The 18,930-nt window shown below is 35.9% G+C and overlaps 1 protein-coding gene across 1 annotated transcript in view; it reads right to left on the bottom strand.

Moving 5' to 3' along the window:
* The window catches only part of NAALADL2 (N-acetylated alpha-linked acidic dipeptidase like 2), a 1,059,167-nt gene that overhangs the window by 414,388 nt on the left and 625,849 nt on the right, over positions 1-18,930 (bottom strand). Inside the window, exon 6 of the mRNA XM_057545762.1 lies at positions 16,436-16,579. Within this exon, the coding sequence (XP_057401745.1) occupies positions 16,436-16,579 (144 nt within the window). The remainder of the gene's footprint in view (positions 1-16,435; positions 16,580-18,930) is intronic.

Raw genomic sequence — 18,930 nt, 5'->3', positions numbered from 1 at the left:
CCAATAGGTAGAGAGAGTAGAAAGAGATGGTAAGGAATAGATAGATATAAATGAAAACATAAATTCAAGATATAGAAGATCAGATTCAGAATTTTTTCCAAGAAACCACAGAAAGGAATGAAAACATAAAATATAAACATACAAGTAAAAGATGCAATGAATAGAAACGGGAGTTCTAGAAAGAACACCAGAAGGAGGAAAAACAAATGGAGGAGAGAAAATAGTTGAAGAAAATATTTATTTTTATTATTATTTTTCCAGAGAAGAGGAGAAGCATCTACATACTTTGGCACAAAATTTAAAGGCATGAAAGATAAAGAAAAAAATACTAAAAGTTCCCCAAGTCAAAAAGTAGACTGCTTACAGAAAAAACAAGAATCAGATTGGTACCAAGCATGTCAAAAACAACATAATACAAGAAGGTCATAAGTTAATGTTGTTAAAGAAATAAAAAATAGCAAGAGGAAATTTGAACCTAGAATATTTGGCAACAAGGAAGTGAGGGCAATCTAGGCATCCATTTTTGGAATAATGGATATATCAAATAGAGTAAAGCTACTCTTTAAATATTCTATAGCACTTAGAAGCAATGAAGTAAATGTACCTTTGACAACATGGATAAATATTAACTACAGACTGCTAAATGAAAAGAAAAGAGTAAGAAAGAAAATAAATATACTGCTCAAGAATATTTATGTGAATTAAACATTCATGTACTCATAAACAATGTATGTTTTCTTCTTCTTCCTCTTCCCTTCCTTTCTCTTCATGAGTGAATCAGTCCTAAAGCCATTACATGGGTTGGTCAAGGTTAGCACCTCTGACAGTGGCAGTAGAAGATGATGCCACTGTGGCCCAGAGCAAGGGGTTGAAGACCATGTGAGGAAAGGAAGGCATCCAAATCGGTTGGGGTAGTTTAGCACAGGGTATCAGGGCCCAAGCATGAGGAGGATATTGTGTATGTGTGTGTGTATGCAAGTCTGAATATGGAAAGGAAAGCAACTGTCAGGGGGAACAGTGTAATGAGAGAAGTCATTAAAGCTGACTAAGGTTATCCCCATTTAAGAGCTGAACAACACAGTGTGGGAGCCTGAGTGGGGTGCATTTCAGGTGGGGAATAGGCAGAGCACTTGATATAGGGTAAATAGTCCATGTGTGACAGTGCCTGGCTTGGCTGTCACAGTCATAATGGAGTGGGAAAGGCATTCTTGTAGAGGAAGAAAGAAAGGCATCAAATGTTTACACTCAAGGGAACTGATTACTCAAGTATATATATTCAGAATAATGAGAAGCAGATTTCTCACTCTCAGAGATGGGATTTACAAACATGAAAGGAGAAAAACACTAGGTATTGATATGTACTGGTTTTTCAGATAGAGAGATAGATATAGATGTAAATCTATGTATGTGTATATATATTCATACATATTTATATCAAAATATAATATCAAAATATATATTTTCCTATCTTTGTTTACTAAGAGGTACTGAAAAAAGCAACACTCCAATAGCAATGAGCACATCTAGAATCCACATCTTGTTTTCTAGACAGTACTCTCCACTCAAAGGAACTAGGGATCATTTAGGAAAAAGCTGGTAACAGGGTTGGGGTGGGGAAATACAACATGATTTGGTATACCTTGCTGTGTCAAAAACCAAGGAAATACACAAAGAATTCTGAGGAAACATCAAAGGACACAGAATCCAGGTAGAAATTGCTGCTACTGGCTGACCTAGGACAATTTGAGTATCAAAATAAAAATAGGGGGGCTTCCCTGGTGGCGCAGTGGTTGAGAATCTGCCTGCTAATGCAGGGGACACGGGTTCGAGCCCTGGTCTGGGAGGATCCCACATGCCGCAGAGCGCCTGGGCCCGTGAGCCACAACTACTGAGCCTGCGCGTCTGGAGCCTGTGCTCCGCAACGAGAGGCCGCGACAGTGAGAGGCCCGCGCACCGCGATGAAGAGTGGCCCCCACTTGCCACAACTAGAGAAAGCCCTCGCACAGAAACGAAGACCCAACACAGCCAAAAATAAATAAATAAATAAATTTATTAAAAAAAAATAGGATTGAATCATAATCCATTGAATAAATTAGGAATATAAATCTTCATTATGTAATACATTGATACTGTATTTATAAGTAAAGAAACATACAAACAAACAAGAAAAAGAAAGTTCTTCTTTACAGCAAAATGCCGACTAATAAAAGTAGACAGGATGATGGACTTAGAAGGTCACTGTTGGCATCATCTTGGAAATGACTACTTGAGCAAAAAAAATCAGTGAACATTATACTGGGTGAAGGTAGAAATGGTGGGGGTACGATGTTTGCATAACTTCAAGTGCTATTGATTATAAAAAAAGAATAGAGAGTAACTTTAATGAGATCTGGTGGACACCAGCTTAATCAAGTGGTCAAAGTTAGCTTTACCAGTAATGGAACAAATTAACATTAGCAATTGGAAAACAGTCTCACTTCCATAATATTGCTGCCAAGGGTTCAGAGCCTGAATTTATTCATGAGAAACATCAGGTAAACCCAAACTGGGGAACATTCTGAAGATAACTGGCATGTAAGTTTTAAAGGGATAAAGCAATGAAAGTAAAAAAAAAAGCTAGAAACTGTTCCAGTTTGAAAGAAATTTGAGACTTGATAACTCGCAACACATGATCCTAGTTTAGATCTATTTGTTATTTAGGACATTATTGGGACAAGTGGCAAAAGCTGAATGGGGGCTACGTAGTGTATGGTAGAAATGTATCAAAGTTTAATTCCTGTTTGTAACGGTCCTGCTGTTTGTGCAAGAGAATGTCACTGTTTGCCGGAGAATTCAGATGCAACTGTTTATCATGTCTGCAGCCTACACTTGGGTAGTTGAGGAAGAAATTTCTTTGTGCTATTCTTGCAACTTTTCTGTAAGCTTGAATGTATTCCAAAATAATAAAAATACTTCTGAAATTAGAAAATCCTGGGGAACATTTAGATGCAGTTTATTATTTGAAAAGTCGGTGCATGTGTATGTGTGTATGTATTCTTATTTTAAGATAACATTTCCAGCTCACATTTACCAAATGTTTTCTGTCTTTCATGTTCCATAGTTGGATGGAAGCTTTAAATTTGACATGTGAAGTTCAAAAGATTTCAAGATGACAAAAATGTGTTCCACTCAGAGAACATTTGTATTCAAATAGGGTGAGGAGTGTCAGAGCTAAGAGACATAAAAGCAGCTACCTCTCTCCAGTCCTTAATTTCATCATGTGCAGAAATTATGTTCCAGTGATAATTCTGTCTTGCATTTTTGTTGCTATCATGAAGGATCAACTGATTCTCAGTCATCTTCTTCCCCAATAGCTAACAAAGCTTCATCTCCACCTGCACTGTAAGCTTACCCAGTATCTAGGAAAAATCCCAACCTTCTTTAGAGAGATTTGAGGACTAACAATTGCTGCTAATTCTTGAGTCCCAGCTGCAATAATTAAGCATTTGTTGCTTTCCTGAATTTAGAACAGAACTTCTAGGATTAGGACTCTGAATTATTTTCTATTTTTTCAATTTTATTGCACCCCAGGGACAGGAATCTGCTCTAGAACCACAGTTTTGATGACTGGACTTTTATAGTCTGCTCACATCTTTCCTAAATGCCAACTGCTTGCCTAACTATCTGAGTATAAAATTTCTGGATTATATATCATCATAATTTTTATAGCTTTTTGGGTACTCCATTTTTCCACATGGGATCTCCCTATTGCCAAAGTTGTTTCTGAACAAACACTAGTGACTGGACATCATATGTTCTAGACTAAGGGTCTTATTTTCTTATTTTAAATATTTATCAATTGATATAGCATACACTGACCAATCAGAATGGATTGGCAGCAAATAACTAGAATGTCCAAACCAATGGATACAAACTTATATCAGACCTGCCCCAGACACCATGTTCTTCCTGCCATATTGGAATTTTCTCAGAAATTACATTTTACTATATCCTCCAGTGAATGTAACCTTATGCAAGGGGGTAATTCTAGTCTTAAGACACAACTCTGTCCACCATGCCCCACTTCACCTGAATCAATGGGGCATGCCCTACCATGTCCTGGATACTGACAAAAACATCAGCTACAAGAAAATGTCCTTAAAAAATTTTATCCCTTAATTACATAATGAGTTTTCTATTATAAACATTAAGAATTAATTTCAAGTTTACAGGAAATACAAAGATTAGAAGAATTAGTTGAATAAAAATCATAAGAAGCAACCTACAAATCTAGACAATAAGACACATGCAGGACCAGTGACTTGGTCCCACAAATGAGTGTCAAAAGAGGAAAAGAGATCATACTGCATTAGAAGAAATACAATTTTTAGGCCTCAACTGGATATTGGTTTGGATAAACCCACTGTACAAGACTACAGTGATTACTAAAACTTAATATAGTCTGTGTATTAAAAATGATTAAGTTTACTATCATGAAAAGTGGTGATAATTAAACAATTTTCAAACTAGTATGTATAGTATGATCTCATTTTGGCTATATATATACATTTATATCTAAATCTATAGGAATTTATATCAAGGTGTTCAAAGCAATAATTACTGGGTGTAAAAAATGTGTTCTAGACTGAATTGTGTCCCATAAAATTCATATGTTGAAGCCCTCAACTCCAGTCTGGCTCTATGTGAAAACAGGGCCTTTAAGAAGGTAATTAAAGTTAAAAGAGATCTTAAGAATGGTACTCTATTCTGATAGGACTGGTGGCCTTATAAAAAGAGGGACAGACAGAAGAGATCTGTTACTCTCTCCGTGTGTACATAGAGAAAAGGCCATGTGAGGACTTGGAGAGAAGGCAGTCGTCTGTAAGCCAGGAAGAGAGCTCTCACCATAAGGCTAATTTTCTGGCACGTTGTGTCTGGCACTTCTCAGCTCCAGAATCGTGAGAAAATAAATATCTGTTGTCTAATGCATCCAGTCTGTGGTAACTTACTATGCAAGCTTAAAATGACTAACACAGAATGTATCGATTTTTTTCATATTTTTGCTTATCTCTTTTCTAACTCAATGTGCAGTAACCATTTTTGTAATAACAGAAATTACATTTTAAAAAAAGTAAAAATATGCATGAATATTCCCTAAATATGCTGTAGTACTGTAAAATTTTGGTTCTGAAAAAGTGAGACAAGCAAACAGATACTGAACAAAAAACATTTGCTTGGTCAGTTTCACCACGAACTTTTCGGCAATAGTAGCTAACCCCTCTTTAGTGAACACATATACACAGAAAAATCCACGTGTGCATGTACTCTTCAGAGCTTGCACGCAGTTGGAAAAAACACTTAAAGTTTAACTAAATATTATTCTTTTAAACTAGCAAAATTATCTAAATAGGAAGATATTTTGAGGAGTGTGAACTCAACAACAAAAATAGCTTTTACCTTCTTTGTATTCCTTATAATAGTGCATTGACAGTAACACAATAATAGTGGGGGACTTTAACACCTCACTTACACCAATGGACAGACCAACCAAAAAGAAAATTAATAAGGAAACACAAGCTTTAAATGACACAGTAGACCAGAGAGATTTAATTGATATTTATAGGACATTCCATCCAAAAACAGTAGATTGCACTTTCTTCTCAAGTGCACACAGAACACTCTCCAGGATAGATCACATCTTGGGTCACAAAACAAGCCTCAGTAAATTTAAGAAAAGTGAAATCATATCAAGCATCTTTTCTGACCACAATGCTATGAGATTAGAAATCAATTACAGGGAAAAAACGTAAAAAACACAAACACATGGAGGCTAAACAATACATAACTAAATACCCAAGAGATCTTTGAAGAAATCAAAGAGGAAATCAAAAAATACGTAGAGACAAATGGCAATGAAAACATGATGATCCAAAACCTACGGGATGCAGCAAAAGCAGTTCTAAGAGGGAAGTTTATAGCAATACAATCCTACCTCAAGAAACAAGAAATATCTCAAATAAACAATCTAACCTTATACCTAAAGGAACTAGAGAAAGAAGAACAAACAAAACCCAAAGTTAGCAGAAGGAAAGAAATCATAAAGATCAGAGCAGAAATAAATGAAATAGAAACAAAGAAAACAATAGCAAAGGTCAATAAAACTAAAAGCTGGTTCTTTGAGAAGATAAACAAAATTGGTAAACCATTAGCCAGACTCATCAAGAAAAAGAGGGAGAGGATTCAAATCAATAAAATTAGAAAAGAAAAAGGAGAAGTTACAACAGACACCGCAGAAATACAAACCATCCTAAGAGACTACTACAAGCAACTCTATGCCAATAAAATGGACAACCAGGAAGAAACGGACAAATTCTTAAAAAGGTATAACCTTCCAAGACTGAACCAGGAAGAAATAGAAAATATGAACAGACCAATCACAAGTAATGAAATTGAAACTGTGATTAAAAATCTTCCAGCAAACAAAAGTCCAGGACCAGATGGCTTCAGAGGTGAATTCTATCAAACATTTAGAGAAGAGCTAACACCCATCCTTCTCAAACTCTTCCAAAAAATTGTGGAGGATGGAGCACTCCCAAACTCATTCTATGAGGCCACCATCACCCTGATACCAAAACCAGACAAAGATACTACAAAAAAAGAAAATTACAGACCAATATCACTGATGCATAGAGATGTAAAAATTCTCAACAAAATACTAGCAAACAGAATCCAACAACACATTAAAAGGATCATACACCATGATCAAGTAGGATTTATCCCAGGGATGCAAGGATTCTTCAATATACGCAAATCAATCAATGTGATACACCATATTAACATACTGAAGAATAAAAACTGTATGATCCTCTTAATAGATGCAGAAAAAGCTTTTGACAAAATTCAACACCCATTTATGACAAAACCCTCCAGAAAGTGGGCATAGAGGGAAGCTACCTCAACATAATAAAGGCCATATACGACAAACCCACAGCAAACATCATTCTCAATGGTGAAAAACTGATAGCATTTCCTCTAAGATCAGGAACTAGACACGGATGTCCAATCTCACCACTATTATTCAACATAGTTTTGGAAGTCCTAGCCACGGCAATCAGAGAAGAAAAAGAAATAAAAAGAATACAAATTGGAAAAGAAGAAGTAAAACTGTCACTGTTTGCAGATGACATGATACTATACATAGAGAATCCTAAAGATGCCACCAGAAAACTGCTAGAGCTAATCAATGAATTTGGTAAAGTTGCAGGATACAAAATTAATGCACAGAAATCTCTTGCATTCCTATACACTAATAATGAAAATCTGAAAGAGAAATCAAGGAAACACTCCCATTTACCATTGCAACAAAAAGAATAAAACACCTAGGAATAAACCTACCTAGGGAGACAAAAGAACTGTTTGCAGAAAACTATAAAACACTGATGAAAGAAATTAAAGATGATACCAACAGAAGGAGAGATATACCATGTTCTTGGATTGGAAGAAACAACATTGTGAAAATGGCGATACTACCCAAAGCAATCTACAAATTCAATGCAATCCCTATCAAATTACTAATGGCATTTTTTACAGAACTAGAACAAAAAATCTTAAAATTTGTATGGAGACACAAAAGATCCTGAATAGCCAAAGCAGTCTTGAGGGAAAAAAACGGAACTGGAGGAATCAGACTTCCTGACTTCAGACTATACTACAAAGCTACAGTAATCAAGACAATATGGTACTGGCACAAAAACAGAAATATAGATCAATGGAACAGGATAGAAAGCGCAGAGATAAACCCACCCACCTATGGTCACCTAATCTATGACAAAGGAGAGAAGGATATACAATGCAGAAAAGACAGCCTCTTCAATAAGTGGTGCTGGGAAAACTGGACAGGTATGTGTAAAAGAATGAAATTAGAACACTCTCTAACACCATACACAAAAATAAACTCAAAATGGATTAGAGACCTAAATATAAGACTGGACACTATAAAACTCTTAGAGGAAAACATAGGAAGAACACTCTTTGAGATAAATCACAGCAAGATCTTTTTTGATCCACATTCTAGAGTAATGGAAATAAAAACAAAAATAAACAAATGGGATCTAATGAAACTTAAACACTTTTGCAAAGCAAAGGAAACCATAAACAAGATGAAAAGACAACCCTTAGAATGGGAGAAAATATTTGCAAATGAATCAATGGACAAAGGATTAATCTTGAAAATATATAAACAGCTCATGCAGCTCAATATTAAGAAAACAAACAACCCAATAAAAAATGGGCAGAAGACCTAATTAGACATTTCTCCAAAGAAGACATACAGATGGCCAAGAAGCACATGAAAAGCTGCTCAACATCACTAATTATTAGAGAAATGCAAATCAAAACTACAATGAGGTATCACCTCACACCAGTTAGAATGGGCATCATCAGAAAATCTACAAACAACAAATGCTGGAGTGGGTGTGGAGAAAAGGGAACCCTCTTGCACTGTTGGTGGGAATGTAAATTGATACAGCCACTATGGAGAACAGTATGGAGGTTCCTTAAAGAACTAAAAATAGAATTACCATATGACCCAGCGATCCCACTACTGGGCATATACCCAGAGAAAACCATAATTCAAAAAGACACATGCACCCCAGTGTTCATTGCAGCACTATTTACAATAGCCAGGTCATGGAAACAACCTAAATGCCCATTGACAGATGAATGGATAAAGAAGAAGTGGTACATATATACAATGGAATATTACTCAGCCATAAAAAGGAAAGAAATTGGGTCATTTGTTGAGATGTGGACGGATCTAGAGACTGTCATACAGAGTGAAGTAAGTCAGAAAGAGAAAAACAAATATCGTACATTAACGCATATATGTGGAACCTAGAAAAATGGTATAGATGAACTGGTTTGCAGGGTAGAAATTGAGACTCACATGTAGAGAACAAATGTATGGAAACCAAAGGGGGAAAGTGGTGGGGGGTGGGGGGTGGTGGTGTGATGAATTAGGAGATTGGGATTGACATGTATACACTAATATGTATAAAATGGCTAACTAATAAAAACCTGCTGTATAAAAAAAAAAAAAAAAAAGAGTGAAAATTAACACATTTTTATACATCTTTCTACCCAGTCTACATATCACAAATCATCCAATTAGTCAGCAGACTAACCATCTGTAACACCATCTGTGCTGCAAAGTTTTCATTTGTCCATCCAGATCTATCTTCACCCTTTACCCAGCTCTCTGCCCCAGGAGTCTCACCTCTCTGGAGTACATATACCTGGCTCCTTTACACTTGGCTTCAAGTTGATTTTAGTGAATGGAAGGCATCAACACGTGATCAGCAAATTGGATAAGAGAAAGATTATTAATTTTCCATCACCCTTTCTGGCTGGTCACTTGCTGGCAGTGACTGCATTCCTTATCTGAAAGCCATAGGTCCAACAGACTACCCTCTCCTGCCGCTCAAAGACTTGCCATTTCCTGTAACTACTCTCTCTTCTTACTCCTTCAAGTTTAGGGGGAGTAACAATTACTAGCCACCCTTTTCTATTTACCTTTTCAGATCCACACTTTTCCATAATCTCCCTGATTAAATTTCCTTGGATTGCACAGTTTTAGCATATCATTGATTTCCTGATGGCAACCTGATTTATATGTTGACCAATCTGGGTATATTCACTGAGTCATCTATATGTGTTGCCAGGAAATAAATGAATGGAGAGGAGGAGAAGGGTGCCTTTTCTAGGAATATGGTGGGCTAGGATATTCAGACCAACCTTCCCACTGAACATAATTAAAAATGTTGAATAAAATGCGTAACAAATCTGTTAATGGCATCTAAGATCTAGCAAGAAAGTAAGGAATTACTAGATCAAAATATAGGTTGTGATGGGAAGCCAGATAAGTAAAGTAATAAAACTGCTTTTCAACCTGAGGGAATTTACAAAACCTGGAGAACTTTTAAATCTTGATAGCCTCGTGAGATACAAAGGTCAAATGAAAAAGCCCTGACCCTTTCCAAGTTGGAGAGAAGAAAGTAGTTCCATAAAAAGAGACTTTTCCTCCATAAAGTAGGAATCCTAAAGGACAGCTCTCCCCACTCCCTTCCAAGGGACCTACCATGGGGCAGAGCAGGAGAGGGGATACCTAAGAAGCTATAATTCTAGGGTAACTCTAAAAGAATACAAAAAGTATTTATAACTTCTAAAATAATAGAGGAAAAACCTAATGACAAAAAAAATCTAAAACTAAAAAGAGATATAAAATAAGAGGAAAACATAATATACGGTACAAAGAAGAAACCCAAATCAGGGTGAAAAATATAAGCATAAATACATTAGTAATCACATTAAATGGATTAGATGCTCCAGTTAAAAGATGATCAGATTGTAGGTAAAATGAAAATTATTTGTTATCAAGAAGACATGTTAAAATATAAAGATACAGAAAGGTTGAAAGTAAAAAAAAAGATATAGCATAAAGACACTAACCAAAAAAAAAGAAAAAGAAAAAGCTAATGTAGTTAAATTAGAATCAGGTCAAATCAAATTTAAGACATGCATTATAGATATAAAGATCACTTCATCTGATAAGTATTTCAACTAACCAGGAAGATTTGATATATTTGAATTTATAAACATCTAAGAAATGAGCTCAAAATATATAAATCAAAAATTGATAGAACTACAAGATAAAATAAACAAATAGATACTTATAGTAGGAGATTTTAGCACTAAAAATAAGATACAGAATATTTGAATGACCTGACTAAGGTACTTGGTCTAAATGGATACATATAAAACTCTACACCTGACAACTACACAGTACACATTCTTTTTAAATTCTCATGGGACACTAATCAAATCCTGGGCTATAAAGAAAACCTGAAAGAATTGAAATCATACAGAAATAAAGTAGAAACAATACATTCTAACGAAAATCCAAGTTGTTTATCTCTTCCTCAGAAGAGTATGATATCCCGATACCAAATACCATATAACTGCCTAAAGCATAGCAGAGAGTCAGGGTACTTCCAACTGGAGTAGAACTCCAAAGGGCTCTTTATGGAGGAAATGGCACTTGCACAGAGCTTTAGAGTATACTGGGGTGTTACAACTTGCAAGACATATCTGGATAATACTAAATAGAATAACAGGAAGAAATTGTGGCTACGTGAAGGGAATAGCAAGATATAGAACCAGAAAGGCATTCAGGAATCTCTGGCAGTTTCTAGGATAGTAAATGACAATGGTCACCCATTATGAAAAAAGGATTATGAAAAAACGATCCTCAAAATATAAAGATAGGGTATGCTCTGATGGATTTATACATAAACTACAAAATTTAGTTGGAGCTTCTATAATTTGGAAAGAGTACAGGTACTTAAGAAACGATGTGATAATGTAAGAAACTGTAAAAAATTGCTGAGAAACATTAAAAATTGGAAAATACTTGTTAAAGTAGTTTTGCTTCAGAGTGTGTATTTCAGATTGTCTCTAGGTCTTCCAGCAAACAAACAAACAAAACTCTAGACTGGATCTAAGCTGAATCATTTCCTAAAATCAAAACCGTCAAGACAGAAAACTGGAAACCTGAGAAGTTCTGGTGAATGACATCTGTGTCTCCCTCCATAAACCCAACCTGTACTCCCCGGGAAACAGAGAATTGACTGTACTTTCTGTGGACTTTGGATAATAGGTTTCCCACCTGCGTTCACTCTGTTTAAGACCCTTGATGAACAGACCTTCAAAGTGATTTCTGAAGCTTTTTTTCCCTTTTGTCTGAGGACTGCAGACTGGCAGCTCATGAAGGCTGATCTTTAGTTCTACAGATTACTCTGTTATCGGCTTCCTGCTCAGACTCCTAGGTTCACTGTGCAACTGGCGGCTTGAAGAGCCATAAAATTGGGGTGTCATCAGTGCCATTTAGTGATTCCTAACATCTAGCTTGCATCTGTCACAAGACCTATCAGTCTTTCCTACAGTAGTCTAGCTCACTGAATTTTTTTTTAAAAAGAGTGGCCATCATATCTACATGAATGCTGTATAGAAGTTATCTGAGTACATTACATTTTTCCTCGTGTTCTTCTGGATATTTCCCTCCATGTTGATGGCTAGAAGTTATTAAAGCCCACCTTGCCCTAAAACAAGTCTTCAATTCTCTGACTTTTTAAAAAATCTACTGGGGAATTCTCTTTTACAAAGCCTCTAAAAGCCAAGACACACCATATCACATCCATACCACTCCATTATCTACTTAAGACACACACACACACACACACACACACACACACACACACACACGTATATCTCAAGACATTCTTTTACCAGAATAGCACAATGTACTCCTGGATCTTTTCACATACAGCAACACTGAGGCTACTCTGAACAGGATAGTTAGTCTCATATGTAACAAAAAGCAATGCTGGACTTAACCTGTACTAACATTCCTTGTTAGTGAATATTTCCTTAAAAGCTAATATGTATTATTTGCCAAAAAATTTTTAGAATAACCACACTTTGTAGATAATATGTTCAATACTTCTTTTTACATTTCTGTTCAAAAAATGAAAATAATACATACTTTCAAGTGGCTGTTAAGAAATTAGAAATATAGATCTTCAAAATTCATTTGAAATATGTGAAAATTATAAAAATTATCAGAGAATATTATATTACTCTGATAAAAATAATTTTGAGGGCTTCCCTGGTGGCGCAGTGGTTGGGAGTCTGCCTGCCAATGCAGGGGACACGGGTTCGAGCCCTGGTGTGGGAAGATCCCACGTGCCGCGGAGCAGCTAGGCCCGTGAGCCACAATTACTGAGCCTGCGCATCTGGAGCCTGTGCTCCGCAACGGGAGAGGCCGCGATGATGAGAGGCCCGCGCACCGCGATGAAGAGTGGCCCCTACTTTCTACAACTAGAGAAAGCCCTCGCACAGAAACGAAGACCCAACACAGCCATAAATAAATAAATAAATAAATAAATAAATAAATAAATATTTAAAAAAAAAGAATTTGCCAGAAAGTGACATGATTGGATGTGCATTTAAATAATAATAATAATAATAATTTTGAACAAAGAACATATATAATTGTGAATAGGGAAATAGTAGTTATATATAGCTATGTATATATATATCCATTTGAAGATATATGATCCAAATTTACTTATGTGAAAACTTATCACTAATGACACTAAATTTTACGCATCCAGTAAGTCAGTTTTTTCTATCAAAAGTAATTCAAACATATTACAATATTTCTTTAAGCACAATTCATTAATGTTTTTCACCCTAAATTACATTAACAGATTTTATACTTTCTCATCTCATTTTTTTCACTATAGTCATGGTTTTTAACAACAAGCTCAGATTAATATCTGAAAATTCACATTTCCATGTATTGATTGACTCTCAAGGACAAAGATTGACAATATATAATCAATGGGTAAGACCTACAAAAGTCATGGAAAATTAAATGGTGTCAATATCCAATTATCTAATCAGTGCAACAAATCTGTATATATTGGGGCAAGAAACTTTTCTCCTGCTTCCTTTTCTATTCCTCATACAATTTTCTTAGCTCTTCCAGGACTTGCCCTACAAATACCATCCTCTTCACTTCACTTAGCTGAGTCTATTTCATGCATATAAATATTTAATTATTTTGTTTAGTGTGGTTTTACAGTATCAGTTGTGTAGCTTTTGTTTGCAAGTAACTGAAAATCGAACATAAGTTGACAAAAAAAAAAGGAAAGGAAATGTACTGACTCATATATATGGCTAATTCAGTAGATTTGGCTTTTAGACAAGGCTTTATTTAGGCATCAAATGATGTGGACAAGAGTCAGTCTCTCTCTCACACTCTCTCTCTCCACATTATTCACCTACCCCTTCCTTGTGTTGGTTCCATTTTCAGGTATTATACTCAAGGTCCCAGAAAGGCTATTGAAAGATCCCAGGGCTATATGCTTTCTTCTTCAGCTCTACTGTTAAAGTTAGCCATTATTCAAAGTCCAGAAGTTGAGTCATGTCTCTGTTTGGCCAAACTTACATCATCCTTGAACCAACTATCATCCCATGGTTGATGTGATATGCTGATAGACTCGAGCCAATCAGGATCTACTTCTACAGCTTAAGCTATGGTCAAACCTACTCATACTATATTGCTAGGAAATGTTGGCAACAGTTCAAAAAGGGGAAGGGGCAAATGGATGCTGAAAAAGAAAGCATGGCAGGCAAACTCCACCACGTTGCTGTCTGGACTCTAGAGAATTCTGTTTAAGTGTATATAAAGGGTTAAATGAGTAAGATAAATAATTAGTTGATTTGTACACATATTTTTAATGCACTCCTGTCCAAACTTTTGAGTGCAGATTTTCCTACATTAAAATTCAAGACTATACTTATAAAATTCAAGTCAGATGTAATTATAATAAGATTTACATTACTTTTTTTAATCCATAAACTACAAGTGTTGCTCTTATTGCTCAAAAACATAGTACATCATTCTGTATCCTTTTCATGCCCCATCCCGATACAGATCATAGTGAGCAACTAATGTATTTATGTTTCTTAGAAAACTTAAAAGTTAATTATCTTGGATGTTTCATGAGTACTGTTGTCTAAAACATTGGGGTAAAGGGTCATTTATCCTACATTTAAGATCAGTTTAAATGTAATAACTCACTGAGACTGCTCAGTCGGTATTTGGGTAATCAAAAGGTAATATTCCATAGTAAAAAAATGATGAAAGTAGGATCCATTACAATGTGAAATATCTTGATTGAAATATATCTCTGTCTGAAAATTTCTAAAGCCAATAATAATCACCACACCCATGAGGAAAACTTGATATGGCATAACTGCTTAGAAAGCAGGCCTAGCTTGTTGCTTCTTTAACATTGGAGTTACAAACAGGTTTCAGAATATATCTCAGTTTTTCCTCTAAACTTCATACATGTTGCTAACTTAGTGCAGAGAGAGATATAGCTGGAGAATGCCATTTTGCTTAGTTGTGCCCTTATTATGCAGACATTTAACATATTTGGGGGAAATTGATCTAGTTATTTGATAAGGAAGACACTTGCTAACATAACATTTTACAGTATAGAAAAGTACTCACTTAAACGTCCTAATTTGATTCTCAGAACAACGTGAGATACTAGAAGGTGAGATATCCTTCTGTAGACGCAGACACAGAAAGCTTCCCGCGGGGGTGTGACATATGAGCAGTCATGGAGCTGACATAGACTGTCACTGAGGGCAGGACAGTGGCTGAACATATTAGGGGCTGTAAATGTTTATTGAATAAATCAATCAGTTAATTAAATCTGGACTTAAATCTGGTCTTTTCAATGTCCAGTGTTTTTCTTACAAGTAAACTATTATTATAGTGTTATTTATATATTTTAACAAATAGAGCTCATTATCAAATTGCGGGGCTCAGGAATAGAAGACAGAAAAAACTAATCAAAAAGAAAAGCTCCTCAAGAGCTTCTTCTTTCCTGCTTTGAGGACAGAGGCTTAACCTTGTTTTCTATAGTTCCCACTATGTTCAATCAATACTCAGTTGAGGCTCTCAAGCTACAGAACTTTGAAAAGCCTATGTCTCTAACAAAGGGCAATTCTGAATGTACTCAGGTGTTTTTTTGTGTGTGTTTTTTTAGGCTTTTTCAAAACATATTTTTTATGCTTTTGTTGTCAGGAGAAAACAGATGAGATAAAACATGGTAGTTGAGCCTTTGGGTCTGGACACAAAAACAGAGCCCTCAAGTTGACTTTCAGAGCGACCTGATACAAATTTAACAATATGCAAAGAGAGTCTCTTCTTTAGAGGTCTAATGCTGAGGCTGGAGGTAGAAATAAGACACAGCCCCTGATTTTCACCGCACCACAGTAGCTGAATGAGCTGAGTTTTATCCTACGTGGTCCAACAAGGCCTGACAAACTGCACTGCAGTACAAGAAGCGTCTCTCGGGAAATGATGCGTAAAGACAGAGGGATTTTTTTAGTCAGCGGCAGGAATTAGGCTTTAATGCTTTCTACTAAAAGACTTCATACGCCAGATAGCTCACTGCTATCCACTGAATCTTGGCAGGCAACAAGACTCCTGAAGCTTAAACTGAGAAGTTGTGTTAAGCAGATTTTCATGAATGTACAAAATGCTTTATTTGTAAAGCTGCTTTTCTTTGTTACAGTTCAAAATGCTTTTCTTCTTTTTTTAATCTCTCAGCTTGGTCAACTCTCAGTCTTTATCAAAATTACTTTCAAAAATGTCCTTTTAAGAGCCAGAGAAGAGAAATAAATGCTCACCTCAACAAAAATAAATGTTTTTGTTTTTTTAAAAGAATAATCTGAAAAATGCCAATCAAAGAGATTAATAATGATCATGGGCCTTATAAAAACTACAAGACACACAGAAAGACATTAAGTACTTTACCATTATTTGGAAGTTCTAGAGGGCTACAGGCACTGTGTGTGATTCTATCTTTCGGCGAAGAGAGGAGTTTTGCAACGAGAGATGCTGAGATGGGCTGCACTAGTAGAGAGGTGAGGTTTGATCGGTTTTGTCTAAAGCTTCCATCTGTATTCAAAAGAGAAAGAAAGAGAATCCTTAGTAAACAGAAGTTAAAACAGAAGTAAACAGAAGTAAAAACACTTGAAGAGCAGGTTTTTCTGTAATAAGTCTTTAAATGATGAGCAGTAAGTTTATTTCAGCTCGTTTGTTTTATTCCTTGGTTATACTCTGTCTACTTATTAAAAATGATTTGAGATACTTCATAAAAATTCAGTCCAAATACTATTAAGTATCCTAGTCAATGATGGCATATCGTACACAGGCATTTACTTCCATTCTCCACTGAAATGACAACAAAGAGATAAAAAGCATCAATCCACAGGGGCCAAGAGAATAGGAGACACATTAGCGATAAGATTCTCTATCGATAGAAGCATGAAAGCAGATGAATAAGTGTCAACTGATGTGACAGACCAAGGATACCAAAACCTAAGCCAGCAGAGGGGGGAAGCTGAAAAGCAATGCAGTTTGTACCACAGAACCCAGAAACTCTTGAGAACTGGTAACACCAGCTACCTATTAAAATAGGGGTAATGGAGGGGCTGGAAATAGGAGAGTTTGATGAAATTCGGATTGTGACGGGGGTCTCTCCTCCTGAACCCTCACTCACCCAGTCAACATGAACAGTGACCAGTCCTCCCTCCCTCCAGCAGAGACTGAAAGTGGGACACTGAACAGGGAGACACCAGACACAGGGAGGGGTGACTCATACTTTAGATGGGACAGTGTTATGATTGCTGAGACCCTTCAGATGCCTTACTCTTGTGGTGCCCAGAATCCTTCCTTCCAGGTTGGGCGCTAGAAAATTCACTTATGGTAAATAGGACCAGGGCAATGGAGAATATAGAAAAAATACTGAAAATCTGGAAGTCTATACCAATAAAACAACTCCCTCAAGACATCCTACATTGACTCTTATCAGTCAATACATCTCACTACATACAGAACTTCAAATGAACTTATGCTGCCATTCTTAAGTAGGAGCTCTCAGCCAAGGCCAAACCTAGAAAGGCACACGAGCAGCAGACCTAGTGAGGATAAGAAGAGGAGGTCAGGAAGGGGGTCTCCAGGAAAACAAAAATCATGGGAGTACCAGATGCGTCTTAATGTTCTGAGAACATATTCACAGTAAGATCAGAGAATTAGCATTTGAAGAAGTTCGAGATACACAGAAGAATGAGAAATCTATAAAATGAGACAGCTATTAGTTTCAAAGGGAGCAAAAATTTTCTCGAGAAAAATGCAATCATCGTACATTGTGAAAAGTATTCACATAGAGTAATATAAATAATGACTTTTTAATACAAAAATGGATATTATTCTTTAGGAAAAAAGAGAAAAGGGCAAATGTCAGGGATGAAGGTACATGGAAACTTATGAAGGAAAATTAAATCTTTATCTTTCATAGTGGTAAGTCAATCTAATGAATACAACTGAAAAATGTATTCAGCTCTTAAACATACTATTGGGAGGCAGAGATGTAAATATGAAAAGTAGGCAACAACTAAAAATGTTGAAAGCAATTAAGTGCTTGCCTTTGGGACAGACAAAGGGGAGAGAAACACAGGGAAGGATGGGATAAAAAAGGTGACACATTTTTATAAATGAAGTTTTATAGAAATATCTATTTATATTCATCTATAACTTTGAAAAAATAAAAATTAAATGAAAATAAGGAGAGAAACAACTATGGTAACACAAGAGAAAAATTACACAAGTACTCTGAGTAAAGAGATTGGAGAGAATAAATTCTGCATAAGGAAAGAACTAAAAAATATATGCTTATTCGGTTTATATATTTATACTGACTCAGAAAAAGAAATACCAATGGAATGACTATCAGGCAGCCAATAATGCTTGAGAATACAGAGCTATATTTTTCAGACCTTTATTAGGGAAAATAATTGCCACAGGTTTTCTCAGAATTTAACTTGGTAGAACTGCATGGGGTGCAGAACTCTACAATACTGGTATACAGGCTCCAGGAGAAAGATTATAAATGAGAAAATATGTTACAGAAGCATTTCCTTAATTTATCATCAGGAAAACCACAAGGCTAAAATGTGGTATTTAGCTTGGGCCTATGGCAGTCACGGAAGTCATGGCTTTGAAGAAAAAGTAATGAGATTTAAGCTTAGGATCAGTTTTGTTGTATAAACACAGAGCTGGTCTCATAATTTAGTAGCCCTTTTTATATGGATATACAACTGTGCATTTTGACCATAGCATAGTTCATTTGACCATAGTGTAGTTCATAATCATTTTCGTGTCATAGTACCGAGACTGCCTATATAATTTGCAAGGCCCAGAGCAAAATGACAATGTGGGGTCTCTTGTTCAAAAAGTGGGAAGGATTT

Source organism: Balaenoptera acutorostrata, chromosome 4 (assembly GCF_949987535.1).
Source record: "Balaenoptera acutorostrata chromosome 4, mBalAcu1.1, whole genome shotgun sequence".
NCBI classification, from domain to species: domain Eukaryota; kingdom Metazoa; phylum Chordata; class Mammalia; order Artiodactyla; family Balaenopteridae; genus Balaenoptera; species Balaenoptera acutorostrata.
The sequence above is the reverse complement of the archived record's forward strand: the minus strand, read 5'-3'. Positions and strand labels throughout refer to the sequence as shown.